Source organism: Erigeron canadensis, chromosome 7, assembly GCF_010389155.1.
Source record: "Erigeron canadensis isolate Cc75 chromosome 7, C_canadensis_v1, whole genome shotgun sequence".
Classification (NCBI taxonomy): domain Eukaryota; kingdom Viridiplantae; phylum Streptophyta; class Magnoliopsida; order Asterales; family Asteraceae; genus Erigeron; species Erigeron canadensis.
In genome coordinates, this window is record NC_057767.1 from 30,020,207 (window position 1) to 30,037,845 (window position 17,639).

General features: G+C 35.2%; 2 protein-coding genes across 2 annotated transcripts; one reads left to right on the forward strand and one right to left on the reverse strand.

Annotated features, from left to right (window-relative positions):
• Positions 1 to 4,810: 4,810 nt before the first annotated feature.
• LOC122609256 lies at positions 4,811 to 5,738 on the forward strand. Its single transcript, XM_043782315.1, has 3 exons — positions 4,811 to 5,482; positions 5,561 to 5,674; positions 5,716 to 5,738. The coding sequence occupies exons 1-3, from the start codon at positions 4,819 to 4,821 to the stop codon at positions 5,736 to 5,738; spliced, it is 801 nt and encodes a 266-aa protein (XP_043638250.1). The 5' UTR covers positions 4,811 to 4,818.
• A 1,139-nt stretch (positions 5,739 to 6,877) lies between these two features.
• On the reverse strand, positions 6,878 to 9,778 carry LOC122609257. Its single transcript, XM_043782316.1, has 7 exons — positions 9,485 to 9,778; positions 8,735 to 8,825; positions 8,416 to 8,654; positions 8,024 to 8,332; positions 7,791 to 7,889; positions 7,348 to 7,687; positions 6,878 to 7,008 (listed from the first exon to the last, which is right to left on the reverse strand). The coding sequence occupies exons 2-7, from the start codon at positions 8,817 to 8,819 to the stop codon at positions 6,878 to 6,880; spliced, it is 1,203 nt and encodes a 400-aa protein (XP_043638251.1). The 5' UTR covers positions 8,820 to 8,825; positions 9,485 to 9,778.
• Positions 9,779 to 17,639: the final 7,861 nt, after the last annotated feature.

The window sequence follows — 17,639 nt, forward strand, 5'->3', positions numbered from 1 at the left end:
CCCGACATTTTGAAGAGGAACACAAGGGCAAAAGTTTTCCAGAAACTTAAAGGTAGTAAAAACTAACCGTAATCATAGTTGTGTTTTTGATGTTTTTTCTTCATAAATTTTAATATAAGCATCCCCCCCCCCCCCCCCGATATACACCTTTTTATGCAAGGGGTGTATCTAAAAGTTATGTATATAGAGGAGGTGGAAATAATATACTTCATGTACGTAATGCATGTAGACATTATTTGTCACGGAAGTTTTGTTATTAAAAACTTTTTGATCTGTCATGAAAATTACTATGGGAATTATAATCATAGAGACGGATCCAGAAATTTATATAATCAGTATGTTATTTTTATATATGTTTTGTCACGTATACATATCCACTTTTCTAAATTGGTAAAATTGTGTGTTACTTTTGGGTTTGGAAATTTAAATTTAAACAAACTAAAATAAAAATATAAACACTTAAACTGGTATCAAATATTATGGAGTTTTTTTTTGTTTTTTATTAAGTATTAAACCTAATAAGACCTTAAATCTAAGAGGCATAAACCTTTACCAAATAGGCTAATCTCTCATGGCAAAATAAATTGCCATATCTGTATAACTGTGTAAGGTGTATGTAAATGGAATACAAATTGTGCATATCCATAAGTAAGCCTACATGCATGCAATGTTAATTAGGACTCTTAATTAGACAGTACAAAATTTTAAGTTGCATGTTAATGATTTTGAGAAAGGAAAATTAAGATCAAATTTAGATATGTTGTATATATATTGATTAATCTTGTTTTAATATGATCAGTTACGTTCATAAATGATTTTGGCAAGTTTAAAAGCTTTGCATGTTGGTAATGGTAGTGATTACTAAATATTATATATTTATAACTTATGGCAAAGTTCAAACTTAAACGAAAAACGATCCATTATTATTTAGATTTTTTCTAAAAACAACTTGATTAAGGCCGGCTAATTTAAATGAACACACACTAACTTAACGTATGTTCGTTGAGGACTCACGTAATCGTATATTTTCAGGTTTATCATTTTAATCAATCACCTTATTTTGTGTACGTCTTTCATCATGACAATGTTGTTTATGAGGTTTTATTTTTTAGTAAATAGCTTTCCACAATGAACCTTTGTATAATATATTGTGGAACTAATTAATTTGAGCAGAGTTGGGTAAAACATAATGCAGTCTCCATACAAGGGGTACCGTTTATGTATCTATTTTTTTTATCTTTCATCTTCTTGGTTTAATTAATTCTTGTTGAAGCTGGAAAAAAAAATACAAAGTTTTAATTTGTCTTCATGTATTCAAATATACTGATCAAATGGCAATCGATATGAAGCTAGGAATAAAGCGTACGTATGTTAAATGGGATGCCATGATGGTATATAAGGAAAAGACAAATTAACGATAAACAAAAAATGTTATATGGTTATGATGCACATTGCACATTGATTAATATTTCTAAATTTTATAAATCTTTAAAAAAGAGACAAATACTCAATAGCATAGAATAAATAGAAGTTCTCATACATCAATTGTTAACTATTGGGCATATTTATGCTTATAAATTGTTACGCATACGGCATATCTATAATATTATATCATAATATATGAAAGTATAATATGAGTAATACGTTTAACATAAAAGTAGTATAAAACTTAAAACAACCGGTAAAAACACAAAGTTACTACTATATGAGCCAAGGTAAAATTAGAATTGAACCACATGTGGAATACATTGTCTTTTACTACAAACTTGGCGCCAAAGGCAAAAGTGGCTTGTTGGCACGTGGCATTACAACACTTGCACTCACTTTCTTTCTAGACTCCCTAAAAATACAATTTATAAATCCACTTTCACTACCAACTCTATACACAAAAATTTTTTACTCGTAACATTTTTTAAAAAAAACACGTACAATATCTTCTCAAAATGGCATCACTAAAATCTAACATCAAAAAAGCCCAACCAAAAAGAGGTCAAATTAAAATCAAGATTTTTAAAATGTTTGCTAAATCATTACAAAATTTAGCAAGTGGGCTTGTCGGAAAAGATAAAAAAGTTGCCGGAAAAGATAAGGAAGTTGCCGGATATGTGATCAAGAAAAATCAACCAATAAGAAGGGGTCAAATTAAAGTCAAGATATTTAAGATGGTCTATAGATCAATTAAGAATCTTGGAAATGGGTTTGCTGGAAATAAGAAGAAAGATGGTTGCTTTAGCTCTCCGGCGGCTGTAACTCCGGCGGATGTAACGTTCGAGGCTGTAACTCCGGTGGAGATTGTCGGAGAGTTGAAATCAGTTCATGAAAAGAAAAGGGGTCAGATTAAAATTAAAATAAAGATTGGGAAAACAATTGATGGGTCGGTGATTGAAGTTTCGAAATCTGGTGGAGAGATGAAAGGGGACGGCGGTGGCCGTCTCGCGATGGCCGGAGTTTATGGTATGGAGTTGTGATAGTGTTTTGTTTCCGGTGGGTTATTAGAAGAAACAGAGGTTTGCCGGTGGTTTTTTTTATTCATTAAAGTTTGTTTTTGTTTCAATTTTAATGTAAATTAATATGTGATTTTAATATTATTTTTATATTAAAAAAAAAAAGATTAAAAAAGGCTTTGTTCAGTTGTTGACAAATTAGTTATATGATTATGTAAATTTTATTGATTTTTTTCATTTTCTTTTTTTAATTTGTTTGTTCCATTTATACACTACTCGTATTTTGTAAATAATTTTTGTACATTTTTTTTTATTCATTGAATGTGATATTTATCATTTTTATGTATTTTAATAAAGTGTTGTGAATGTTTAGCCGCCAGAAATATTTTTGAGAGGGAGGGTGTGTGGTCAAAATTATCATGGAATTGAAGGAAGAATAATATGTGTCATGATGACGGCTTTCGGCCAATGAGTGAATAGCAGAGCATCAAATTTAGCGGCATTGGGTATTAGCGGCGACGTCGCCGCTAATAGTGGGACCCCCGACAGATACCGACCAGCTTGCAGACTAACGTGATCGTCGACGTGGCAGTGCCACGTCATCACCATTAGCGGCGACGTCGCCGCAAATGGTGATGACGTGGCACTGCCACGTCGACGATCACGTTAGTCTGCAAGCTGGTCGGTATGTGTACATCGGGAATTTAAGTATCGGGAATGGTTTTTTGTATTTGTTTCAGTAAAATGAACATTTGTTTCAATAATATAAACACTTGTTTCAATAATATAAACACTTGTTTCAATAAGATCAACAGATAGTGCATAGGAATTATCGTTGCAACAATTTGAGACTATATATATATGGAATGTCTAATTATCTATCGTATACTTATACTTGACAACCAATATTCATGTAATAATAAGTCGTGGTTTTCATACTGAATCTTTGTCTATTTCGGAAAAAAATTTGGGTACATAGGAATCATCATTTTCATTACATATTTGTAGTTGTTGTTATTGTGTATCTTTTCCTTTTCAATCTTATTGTTTATATATATATATATATGTATTATGAATATAGATATAGATATTATACGTATGTGTAAATATATATATATACATATATAGGAATCATCGTTTTCATTACATATTTGTAGTTGCTGGTTTTGTGTATCTTTTCCTTTTCAAGCTTATTGTTTATATATATATATATGTATTATGAATATAGATATAGATATTATATGTATGTGTAAATATATATACATATATATATATATATATTATGGACATCATTAATAGTTAATGAGGTTGATGTTGATTTGAATTGTTTCAGATGGATAGTTTAGAGGATATTTGGGCAGACCCAGAAAACGTACGTATTGAAGTGCCGGATAATGTGTTTGAGCAACCTGTTGCAGACGGTGAATATGAATGCGAACCTGGGGACTTTGAAACTGATGAGGTGTTCGGTTCCTTTGAAGAATTAACGGAGTGGGCTCAAAGAATAGCAATGGATTTGGGTTATGTTCTAGTTATACGGCGGACGAACAAAAACTCAAAAGAGGTGGTCAATAAAGTGACACTTATATGTCACCACGGTGGAGCGCGCGATGCAAGGTTAATTGGTCCACCTAAACGGTCAAGTAAGATAGGTTGTCCTTTCACTTTAATAGGCCGCTCTGGGCGTGATGGTGGTTGGAGGTTATGTGTCCAGGATTGGAGACACAATCATGATCCAACTACTAATCTGCAAGGGAATGCATACGCCAGACGGATGACGGATGAAGAAAAGGAATTTGTGGGAACCCAATCGGATCGCGGTTTGTACCCACATCAGATCCTGGTAAACCTCAAACTTGAATTTCCAGGAAACTTGACTCGCAAAGGAGACATTACGAACTTCCTAAAAGCGAGAAGAAGGTCGGGGCAAGCAGGGCGCACTCCAATGCAGGTACAAACATTAAATATTTTATTGTACTACGTAGTTGGAATTGACTTATTTACTCTATCTTGGTCATTAATCGCAGGTTATGTTTTCATTGTTGCAAGAGAAAAGGTACTTTTACCAGTTCACCACAAATAACAAAAATGAACGCTTGGAGAACCTATTTTTCATTCATCCAACATCAATGACCCTATGGCGCGCATTTCCCTGGGTTATTGAAATAGACTCCACTTACAAAACTAACATCTACAACATGCCGCTAGTTGAGATCGTCGGCGTGACTTCAACGGGGAAGACCTTAGTTTAGCGTATGCGTTTATCGTAAACGAGCGGGAGGCAAATTATCAATGGGTTTTACGATGTCTTCGGTCCACCCTTGATGATAGCTTTGCCGTTCGTGTCGTTCTTACTGACAGGGAGCTGGCCCTGATGAGAGCTTTGAAGGTTGTTATGCCGGATTCGAAACATCTACTGTGTAGGTACCATATATGGCAAAACATAATCAAGCACTGCGAACCGGCATTGCGTATGAAGAAAGATGTTAACATTGACAGGCTTAACGTTTGGTGGAAAAAAGTATATCAGTCTCGGACTTTTGATGAGTTTAAGTCAAATGAGAAGGAGTTAAAGGAAAAACTTGGGGGTTTTCCAGGCGTCTACAAGTACCTGACCGATAATTGGTTGTCCCCATACCGAGAGCAGTTTGTGTCCTGTTGGGTCGATGAACACCTCAACTACGAAAACCACACCACAAACAGAGTGGAGGCCGAGCACCATTTACTGAAGGAAGAATTGAGGGGGAAATGCACATTTACTAGAATCCTCCAATGTGTTGATTCTGTCTTGATCAGTCAAGAAGCAGAAATAAGGGGCCAACTGGGGTATAGCTACGGGACCCGGAAGGGGAAACATAATTACAACTGTATGAAGGACCTGTTGGGAAAGGTTTCACTTAAAGCTTTGGACATCATGGCTGATGAAATTGTACGCTTAGACAAAGTCCTTAAAAGACAGGTTAACAAATGTGGGTGCAAGGTTCAGTCCAGTTGCGGGCTACCATGTGCCTGCAAGATTGCCGAGTACATGCAGCGCGGTTAGTACGATATATTAATTGTATTTCTTCATCAAAAGGACATAATTTCATACACTTATTTATATTAAAAAAATGCAGGGACTCGAATACAGCCTCATGTCATAGACCCGTTTTGGCAAAAGCTTGACTTAACACCGTGGACATGCGTAGAAGACGAAGACGAAGAAGACGATGTTCATAAAGTTGTTGATGGTATTACGAATTTCTTGGATCAACAACCCAAGGCTCAAAAGAAACATTGGTTGTCAAAAATTAAAGACATGTTTAAGCCTGGTAAGACACAAGTGAAAGATCCTCTTGTTCAAAAGACCACACGCGGAAGACCAGTCGGCTCGAAACAAAAGCCGCCAAAGGTATACATAATACATCTAAAAAATATTTGTATTATTCAAAATTTATAGTATATATAACTACCTCAGTTAAGGAAACTGATTCTTACTAATGGTCTAGGTGCCGGATCTCAACACCAACCCACCTGGGCTACGAAAATCCAAGTCCAGTCGACCGAGGGAATACAAGGTGCCAGATTTGAACAAACCACCACCTGCGCAGCCCGCCAGACACAGTACGTACGAGCCGTCCCAGTCCTGTCGTTATCCCGATAACCGAAAATTGTTCGACGATCAATCCCACCCTGAATCAGAATGGGTCAAAGATAATCCTGACATTTTCGGAAACCTGCACCCATATCCAGGTCTTGATGATATATATACGTGGGGGGACCCGTCCCAATCCTACGGGGTCGGGGATACACCATATGTGACACAAAAATTATATGGATTCGGCGATACGTCCCAAGACCATTGGCTCAACTATGACCAACCATATTCGAAGTTAGTAGATGACATCTTCGGGCCACCACCTACACAATCTAGAAATGCACCCATATATGAATCAAGGCAGGCGCAGGTTTCGGATCCGGAGTCAGAGGCACAGTCATCGGCCAGTTGGGTTGGGTATGTTGCGGAACCGTATAACGCCAGTCTTTCCAAAAATTACGCTTGGGTACTAGGTGAGATACCATCGTACTTAAGGCCGTACGTTATAGGCGCACAAAACGTTAAAGGAGACGGTAACTGTGGATTTCGAGCTACCGCTGTAGCTTTGGGGCTAGATGAGGAGATGGGTGCAGAGTGGGTTCGTACGCAGATGCTAGCGGAGTTTGAATCTGACCTCGAAGGGTACATACAAATGTTTGGGCAAACAGAGGGCAACCGAATGTTGACGGCGCTGCGAACATCTTATTATGGACGAAGCCGCCCATGCATCATTGGATGAGTAAAGTGTGGTTCCATATCCTCCTGGCCAATAAGCTGGGTATAATAGTCAACTGCGTTAGCCTACGTGACCCCCGAACAGTATTTCCGATGCATCACGGCTTAGATCAGCTGTTATTCAAACAACCGATAAGTATTGCGCTGATAAACAACGAAACCCATTTTGTTGCAGTGAAATTAGCAGGCGACTACCCAATGGCCTACAAGAATCCGGAATGGGAATTTCACGCAACCGATCCTGCACGTCGACTAGCAATAACGTACGCAAATCAAGAAGATGCGTATCAAAATTGGTTGTACGCAAACATGCCAAGAGTACCACCAGGCCCTCCTATTGTAATAAATGATTAAATTCGTTAAATGTTTTAAATCTACTAATTTCTCATATTTTTCTGTTGTACATACATTGATTTTATAATACTTTTCTAAATTTGATTCCAATTATTTTTTATCAACAAATGTATAAAAACATAAAAAATACAAATGAAATTTTCACGCAAATCAAGATTACAAAAGGAAATTACACTTCCGTTAAACGATGAATACAAACAATTAAAAAAAGGGAAAACTAATCACTTTCATCATCACTATCACTATCACTATCACTACCCAACCGCTGTGTGGGGGCCGGTGACGTGCTAGGCCCAGCATGGGATGATGACGTGCTAGGTCCGTCTTTGAATGATGACCGGGTCCAAGGGCTACCCTGGGCGAACATATCATTGACGTTATAGGACGGTGACTGCTGGGCTGGGAAGGGTTGCTCTATATCCTCTGGGAGGGGGACATTCAGTCCACGTGTTCCCCTAACCACACGCCCAACCATACGAGTATGTCCCGATCGTGTCCCTAAAGCGTCCACATATGTCTGCGTAGGCGGGGTATTGGGCACTTGGGAAAGTCTTTGGTGGGTATCAAGAAGCTGCTCCTGTAGCACATGAAAATTAAGTTAATAATAACTAAAAATTAGTTATTATCTTCCTGTATATAAAAAAAAAATATCTTTTTCCCGGATTTGTGCAAGATCTTACATAAATGGGCATAACTGCGTCCTGCACCATCCCATCTCGTCTCGTGTGGGCCCGCAAATAAAACTCGGGCGGGTCCTCACGTCGCCCGTCATTATCTTCCTGTATATACATTAATCAAAGTTATATATTTGTATGTGTATCTCTGTATAGATATATGTTTACATACGTGGGTATAAATAATTACGTATAACTTACAGCGTAACGCCATTCACGCTGAGCGTATGACTGCCGACCGTGAGTACTGACAAAATATTTTGTTGCTGCCTGTTTGTCGTGTTTCTTTGGGCAGCAATCATTCGGGGCTCGCTGGTCCAGTAACCCAGTAGATAACTCCACGCCTGTGGAGGCATCCCATACGGAGGTTGACCCTCCAGTTCTGCCAGCCTTTGGGACCCACCCCTGTTAGTGAACCAAGTCTTCTTGAATTTTGCTTTTTTATCCCTGTAGATCTTCAGGGCATCCTGACGTATCATCCTGGTCACGGCCTCTCGTAACGGGTGATTTTCTGGGTGACCTAGATAGGGTTCTAAGTAGAACCGTCTCTGCAATAGTACCAAGTAAAAGTTAGCATCTACCATATTTTTTAAATAAAGTATTTAAAAAGTAAAAAAAATTAGTTTTATACCATAAGCCAGTCAGTAAGTCCATCCTTGATGGGCTGGGGCACCTGATCCCACGACTCGTAATTATGTGGGACGGTAGCGACATAGGTCCCCAAATAGCTCTTGTACCACTTGGCGTGGTCCCCGATTGCCTGCCACCTACTGAGATCGTTATTTAACATAAGCGAGATTCGGCGTCCCGAATTCTGAAACTCGCGCTCCAGATCGTTGTTAGCAGCAGCAGCTCTCCCTGTGCTAATACCTGCAAAACAAAATAAAATAACAAATATATATACATATGTACCATATATTTATATGCAACGTACATTAATATATACTTACCACCCGTACGCCTACAACCCCATTCGGGATTCCACCCCCAGTTTGGAGGGTCGTTGCCACCATCTCCGCCGTGAAGTGCAGCCATTTTAACCTACATCAGCCGTCTCAATTTATAAAATAACATAAACAAACATAAAAGTCATAAAAAAGGTGCGACCTAAATTAACATATTTTCGACACAAAATTGTTTTCCAAAATTATTATACCTAAAATGACCACTTTTTTGCAACTTTTTTCAAACATTCGTTTATAACATTAATACTAACCTAATAACAACTATATTAACAATTACAATTATACTAAAAAGTGTTTTTCTAACTAAGAATGATACTTTGAACTATAATAAACAATAATTATAACTACAAATGTTTTCCTAAAAATTAATGAATTTCTAAAAATCATATCATTCCTAACTATAATAACATAAGTAATCTTTCCTAACTATAAAACTATAACATTTCTATAACTAATACTTTCTAACATATAATTACTAACACTTGTTCCTAACATATTTTTTATATAACATTAAACTATAACATTTATATAACTAATATTTTCTAACACGTATTTTCTAACCCATATTTTTTCTAACTTTTTTTTTCAACATATATTTTCTAACAAAAATATATAACAATTCTATAACTAATAATTTCTATAAGAAATAAATATTTGATAACATTATTATATATTCAAATAAAAACAAGTATTTAAAAGGTAAATGAGTGTTATCTCGTCTGAAAAATAGTTTACCGGAAAAATATGTATAGCAAAAAACGGACTGTCTGGCTGGCCGGAAAAAATAATAGTCGCCGGAAAACTATAAAAATTGTTTTCCCATACGTCAGTGGTGGAAAATACGTTCCCCGCAAAACTGGTAGGCCGGAATAAATTTTCGCCGGAAAAATGTCGCCGCTAAAAATACGCCTGAAAAACGACTCCGGGAAGCCGGAAAAGGTAGATAGTGTAAAAAGGAATGTTGATAACGATGATGAGGGGATAGATGGCCGGATTTGTGAGTTATAAGAATGGAGTAAAAAGATTTTCCTGCATAAAGAATGGAGGAGGACGAAATTTCTTAAGGAGGAGGAGAAGTATTCCGGAGAAGAGGAGGAGAAGAGGAACGAATGGATTGCATTGTTTATATCGAAAATCTGCCAGTGGGGGACCCACTATTAGCGGCGACGTCGCCGCTAATAGTGGGGACCACCACCACGTGATACGGTCAAACGTTACAGACGCAAGTGACTCTGGGACCCACTATTAGCGGCGACGTCGCCGCTAATAGTGGGTGGTCGGGTTACACTTTTCTCCCTGGTCGGGTTACGCGCTTCGTTTAATTATAGTGTTTATTTATGTAGTTTTTGCATCTATAGTATTTCGAAGAAATTTCATGAAATAAAAATAACACGTCACAAAATCTAACTAGCCAAGTACCACAATCATCATCCAAAAGCTTTGCCCAATAAATAATATATATATTTACAAAGTATTTGGTTTACATCTTTGTGTGATCAAAGTTTGATTCTTGTTTTGTTGAAAAGTCTCATAGAATTCAATTTGTTAAAATGATCAAAGTCCACTTTAATGGATATATTGTTACAAGAATAATTTAATCACGCTTTTAAAATAGTATCATGCAAACAATTAGAGATGTGCAAGTTAGGCTAGTTCGACACCCGTTCTTGGCTTGGCCTATATAAATTTTGACAAAGTCTAGCCTGATGACATCAGAAGCTAACCAGCGCATGCAATTAAATCACAAATATCCGAGTCAAAATTCAATCTTTTGCCAATAATCTATCCGAATTCAAAAAATGTTACTCCGTATATATTTCTCATTGATTTGAAATCAAAAGCTCAATCCAACAAATAATTTGAAGGGGAGCAAACCAGGGTATTTCAGAATTGAAGAAAACACAGATGCAACTTAATTGTATTAATTGATTGCCTTTGAATACATACAAAATACGGTATTTTTTTTTATTTTTATTTTTTGGATATGTTATTGTTTGTTGGTCGTTTTGTAATTAACAAGTGACCATATAAGTTAAATTAAGTTGGCAGAACTAACTTCTTTTTTTTTTCAACCATTCCGTATATTGCATTGTCCATTCCAACGTACTTTCTAGGTACCATAAAATAAAATAAATAAATTAGAATAATCTATATCGCATAAAATGACAGTTTTAACGATGAATTATATCGTTGTATACAAGAGGATGGGACACGTACTCATGACATGTTATCATTAATATAAGCCGATATAATAGGCTTAACTTTCTTGTTGTCACAAAATTAGCAATGTAAGCAACAGATTAAGTACAATAAGTAGTCCAAAACTAACTTATCAAAACTTTTATTGTACTTCATTCATTCGATAGATACATTTTTAGAAGTTACAAAAAATCTAAAACAGTTGTTTCAACATATATACAACTATACGAGTAATATCAATTAGCTAGCTACCGTCATCAGTATATTCAGGTGATAGTGAAGAGCCGTTGGGAGTAGCAGCAACAACGTCTTCAGATGCAATTGCGTTAATCGGAATGATGTTTATATCGAAGATTACCCGTTCTTGAATTTACATCACTTGCTAGAACATGCTTTTGAATTAACCTGTTTCCATTTCTTTCTTTCTTACCCAGATCTGGTTCTAGTAAGCTGGATTAATCCCCAATAAATATCTTCATATCCAAGATGGATTGTTTTGGGGTTGTAGAAGGCTGACAAATCGTGTCTTAAAAGGTTCCGTGCGCGCAAAATTTTCAGCTTTCAAACATGAAAATGACTCATTTAACACTTGTCTTTGATGATTTGAATTTGACAGTTATTCGTTTTATGTGTATCAAAAAAGTTAAATGTTGTAACTTTAAAATATTAAAAACAATAATTTTTTAAAAATAAAAAAAGTTGCATAGTACATTTCTTGCTTAACAGGTATTTTAACAGGTCTTAACGGAAACCCAGTTGCCAGCCTACGGATCTGTTGCCAGGTGTGGGGGTTTCGACAAAAATACTAACAATCTTCGAGCTACACCATCATTAAAGATGAGTTCTTTATTAATTTTTCAAAGATGTTTTTATTGATGAGGGGAATGTATCTGATTGAGAAATAGATTTGGTTTCTAAGATTTATTGTTTAAAATAAGGTTTTTAAGTTTGTTTAGAAATCAAATAGATGATGATGATCCGGGAGAAAAATGAATGGTATTAGATGATGATGATGATAACTTCTGATCTGGTGTTAGAGCTAGTTTCACTTTTGGTCCTTGTATTGATAAAATAACGAAAATACCTATTACGTGTTTGGCACGTGTTGGGTTTTAAACGGCGTTAAGAAGTTCGGACTAAAAGTGTTGACGGAGTAAAGCTTTTTGGATTAAAATTGTAATTTATTATACTTAGGGATGAAACCCGCAAGCTAGGTAAGAACGATTTCTGTAATAATAATTTTAAAATATTTGTTTCAATATTCTATATCTATATTTCGTTATAATAAATATTATTCCACCCTCAATTTAAGCACAAGTAATTAAACTACCGTTTATGCCTTTTTACATTAACACTACTATTATTTAATATTATTCTATATCTATAACGTTAAAGATTTAATTTACAATTTATATCCTTTAACTATGAGTATAAATAAACTACCATTTTTTACATTAATTACTATTATATTAATAAACTGCATTGTTCGTCACAGTTACTATCATCACCAGTTGTCAGTCGTCACAACTACCACTTATCGTCACCGCCCACTTCATTGTCGTCTCTACCACCATCTCCGCCGCATCTTGTAGGTCTCCATCTAATACGTATAGACATATAACTTATATATGTGTTTAAAGGGGTTCACTACCATTTTATATAAGTATGAGTATAACAATAATGAAAGTTATAATCTTCAAAATTTTCTCTCAAAATATTTATAATTATTAATTTTGAATCGAAAACATAAATTATGCCCCTTATCAAGTTTTGATATGTATAATACGTACCTTAAATAAATATAATTTTGTTTCATATCCAAATCACCTAGAGAGAATAATAGAGTAACAGAATAATAGTTAGTATTTGAGAAAAAAAACCCAAAGTAACCCAAAATGTGTTTTAACATCTTAATATGTCTAAACTTTTTTTTTCTTGCTTTTTACAAATTGATCAATCAAATCACCACCCAAAGGCAGCGACTTCTCTGGTGGCTTATTTATTATTATTCGGATTCAAGCGTGCCAATTATTGAATTTTTCAAATTTACTCATTTTTTGCGTACCACATATACCAATATGCCATAACATGTGTATAAGATCTCATCGACAAAATAATGAAATATGACATGATTTAAATTGTAAAACCAAAATATAATAACGTGTGAATTATGTAGCTATAACCTTTAGTTACATTGTGGTTAGAAAGACGACGACAAGTCATTAAAAAACCAAATTGTTGATGCATCTTTTCCTTGATCTAACTTTACAATAAGATTTTACCCTCTTTTCTATTCGATTTACTCGTACATATAGTAATTTAAGAGAAAATTAGAGTAATTGGTCAATAGCTTTTTGAAACATGATAAACTAAATTATATTGATAAATAAAACATATAATATAAATTATTTATTTATTTTAAATAGTTACTAATCCATATGTATGTGTGTAGAATAATTTATTTAACTTTAAAGTTGTCGATCTGATAATAATCCACTAAAAGTTGGTGTAAAACACACCCCCTCAAATAAGCAATTAAGTATACCTTTATTTTTTCTTATTTTAAACAACCTTATCTTGTACTTGTCAAACAAAAGCTTGGGGGGTCAAATAGAGACTTTATTTGTTGGTTAGCACATGTCCTTTATATAATAGCAACAACATGAACTCAATTCTTCAACTCACACAAAAATATATTTTGTTTCCACTTCGAACACAAAACTTTCCAAAAATGTCAACTAATGTTTACAAGTTCATAAGGAACCCGACCCAATCCAAAAGGGGTCAGATAAAGATCAAGGTTTTTAAAATCATTGCTAAAACAATGAAAGATTTAGCAATTGGGCTTGCACGGTCCGGAAGTGAAAAGAAACCTTGTGAAAATGAACTTGGCGGGCTAGGAAGGATCATATCAACCAAGATGCCAATATTCGGTTAACCCATTCGCAGTTTCTTAGAGAGAAGACTAAGGTTCAATACTTGACACTCGTGTTTCTTGGTGTTTACTGTAGTAGTATCAAAATAGAGTAGATTTACCGTTCAAAAAATAAAGGAATGAGCTAGTGGTGCTGGCCGGATTTAAACGGGCGGAAAATATCCAAAAGAGTTGTAATATGCTTTTGTTGCTGGTGAAAAAGAGGTTTTTCGTTGGCTTTATTTATTGGCTAGTATAAAGTTTGTTCTTATTATTATGATATGATATTTGGATAATATTATTAGTATAAGAAGTGTTGTGACATGTGACTATTAGCCGTCATAAGATTTGGTGAGGGGGGTGTGTGGCCAAAAACATAATGGAATTGTATTAGTAAACAACTTAATAATATCTATGACAATTGGTATTTAAAAAAAGGTATTTATTTATGTGAATTGGCTTTGATGATAATATATTATATATTGATCTATTTATAACTGCTTCCATGATTGTTAACCGTTAATTCGTTAAATATAAGTTTAACAGAAAAAGAATTGCCATTTAATCATAGATTTTGATTATATAGTCTCTTGTGTTACAAATTCAATGAGAGGGTAAATACCGATTTCGTATCATTTTATTCATCTAAGACTATTAGTTATTGGTTTATTATTCTGTTAAAGAACTTCCAATATTTACTTTTTGAAAAGCGATGTTACAAACTTATAATTACTTTTGAGTGGTCAACTGGGCCAGTTATGACTATGTTTCAGACCAAGCCCAAACTTTGCCATCTTAACGTTACAGCTTGACTCAAATTTATTCGTATAATCTAGAGGTGAAAAAACAAGTTAACCGATTCCGGTTAATTTTTTTAGTAATTGTAATCGGTTTTTTTTTTAAAAAAAATAACCGGTACCGGTTAATAACCAATTATTCAATGGAAAAGTTCAAACTGGTAGAATCGGTTATGGTTAATTAAAACCGGTTAACCGGTGTGGTTAACCTATACCAGTTAACCGAAAAAAGTTGCAAAACAAATTTAGCCTGAGTTCGCAAAAACCTGTACCTGGACATTTTTATAAACAAATTTAAACCAACAAAAACACACAACAGTATTGTAAACAAACAAATTTAACCAACACACATTAACATAAGCAGTAGCAACCTAAACACATTAAATAAGCAGCAACAGTTTAACTTACACATAAGCAGCAACCTAAACACATTAACTTACACAAAACATAAAGTCTAGCCAGTAGTAGCAACAGTTTAGGTTAAATTAAAGAGTAGCAGCAGTATCACAACAAGCAGTAGCAACAGTAATTAAACGGAAATATAAAACTAAAGAGTAGCAGCAGCCATCACTCCAGCAGTATCATGAAACATAGCAAGCAAGCAGCAACAACATCAGCTGCATCACAAAAATGTCACAACAGAAACATTAAAAACAGTTTATGTTAAATTAAAAATATCAATCTCAAAACAACATAAACACAACATTACAATAGGTTCAAACATAATAGCAGATTAATAATAGCAAAACATAACTTACTCATCAAGTTCATCGTTTGACAGTGGAGCGGCCTTTCCTTGTGATACTTCATAGACATGTATAGGTTCTTCTATGGCAAGTTGATCTTCAAGACTAGTCACATCTTGTATACGTTCAGCGGCGTCCAAGTAGTCTTTCAAGCAAATGCACGTTTCAAGAGAAGTTGGAGTGAGCCTTGTTCTTCTAACCGATAAAATCCTTCCACTAAGAGAAAAAACCAACTCCGAAGCTACCGTGGAAGCTTGGACACTTAATAAATCACGTGCCATGGCAGCTAGAACGGGAAAGTGGGCTTCCTTTTCTTTCCACCAAGCCAAATTATCAAAGTTTGAAAACTCTTCAGGAAACATTGTTGCCAAAAAGTCGGTTCCTATATATCTTCCGAGCTCACTACTTGGGGTGCTACCCCGAGACCGCTTACTACTAACATTTCTCAAACTATTATACAAATTTAGCTCGGGGTTCGACCGTGAGCTTGACGACTCCGAAGCCATTTGTTGGCGTATGTTTGATGTCGAACCATATTCAACCAAATACACATCAAACATATCTTCTAAACATTTTTTAAAATGTCGAACCATATTATCCGAGAAATTGGGGTCATTATCGTTCAAACCCAAATCGAAACATATGTTTTCTATTAACATCTCCACACCCGCAACATTTAAACACGGGTTTAATACGGCGGCACAAGTAACTACGGGGGGCATTTCTTCAAAATATTTTTTAAACTTTGCTTTCATTGGACCTATCATTGTTTCATAAACGTTACCCCCAAATTGAAAGTCATTTATCTTTCCACACATCAAATATAGTTGTTTTAGTATCAAACTACTAGTGGGATAATAAACTCCAGACAAAATAGTGGTTGAAGTTTTAAAAACTTCAAGTAACTCGGTTAATTTAACAATACTATCCCAACCCACAGTAGGAAATTGAGGTGCCAAACCTTTCGAAACAAGACCGTCATGGAACAATTCTAAAGTAGGTCTTTGTTGGATAGCGCTATCAAACATTTTCCAAGTAGAATTCCACCTAGTCGGTACATCCCAATTAGGACCAAGACACGGTTTCTTTAAGTCCTTGCATAATTTCTCATACTCCTTACGTCTTCTTTTAGAAATTGCAAAAACATCTTGTAACATTTCTTTAAAAACATCTCTTACCTTCTTAATCGCGGGAACATCTAGTCCATGTTGCACAACCAAATTAATGATGTGTGCAACACATCTACTATGAAAAAATATACCATTACAGATAGGTTCATACTTTATCTTTAATTTTTGAACAACACTAGTATTATTTGAAGCATTATCAAAAGAAATTGACAAAATCTTTTTTTCCAACTTATAAGTTTGTATCACTTCATCTAAAATTTCAAATAAGGCATCTCCGGTATGTGGATATCCAAACATCTCAAACGCAATTGTGCTTTTCATCAATTTCCAAGTCTTTGGATCGATCCAATGTGCTGTAACACAAAGGTACGATTCCGGTAAACCATGGGGGGCAGACCAAACATCAGTGGTTAAATTAACACTGGTTTCTAAGTTTTCAAAACACAAAATTAATTGTTCCTTAGCTTCTTTCCACATGTTTATACAATGCTTTCTAAGGGTAGTACGACTTACATGAGTATAAGAAGGTTGAAGCGTGTCACGAATCAACGCAGTCAACCGTTAGTTGTCAAAGTGATTGAATGGCAAGCCCTGTTTAATAACAAACTGAGCCATCCTCTTACGAACCTTTTCCACACCATAACTAAAAATAACCCCCTCTTTTGACATTTGTGATTGCCCGGGTTTTGCAGTGCCTTTCAATACCTTGCAATGGTCACTAATATGGGAATTTAAAGTGGAATTGGCACCTGCAGCCAAAAACGTTTTACAATGTTTGCATCTGACCTTCTGCTTTCCATTCGACATCTCACATAAATCAAAATTTACCCATGTTTCTTGTTTCCTTGTGGTTGCTAGGATATTCACCACAGTTAATTCACTTGTGGAAGCACCAACATCACTAGAATCGTGAGCACTAGTGGTAGCCATGTGTAAAGCTGCGATTGATATATTCACTTGTAAAGCTACTTGATCGATCGATTGAAATTTGGGGTTTTGATTGATATATTCACTTGTAAAGCTGCGATTGTTTCCTTGTACTTGATCGATAACAGTTTATAATTTGGGGTTTTGATTGATCGATTGAAATAGGAGTGCGATTGA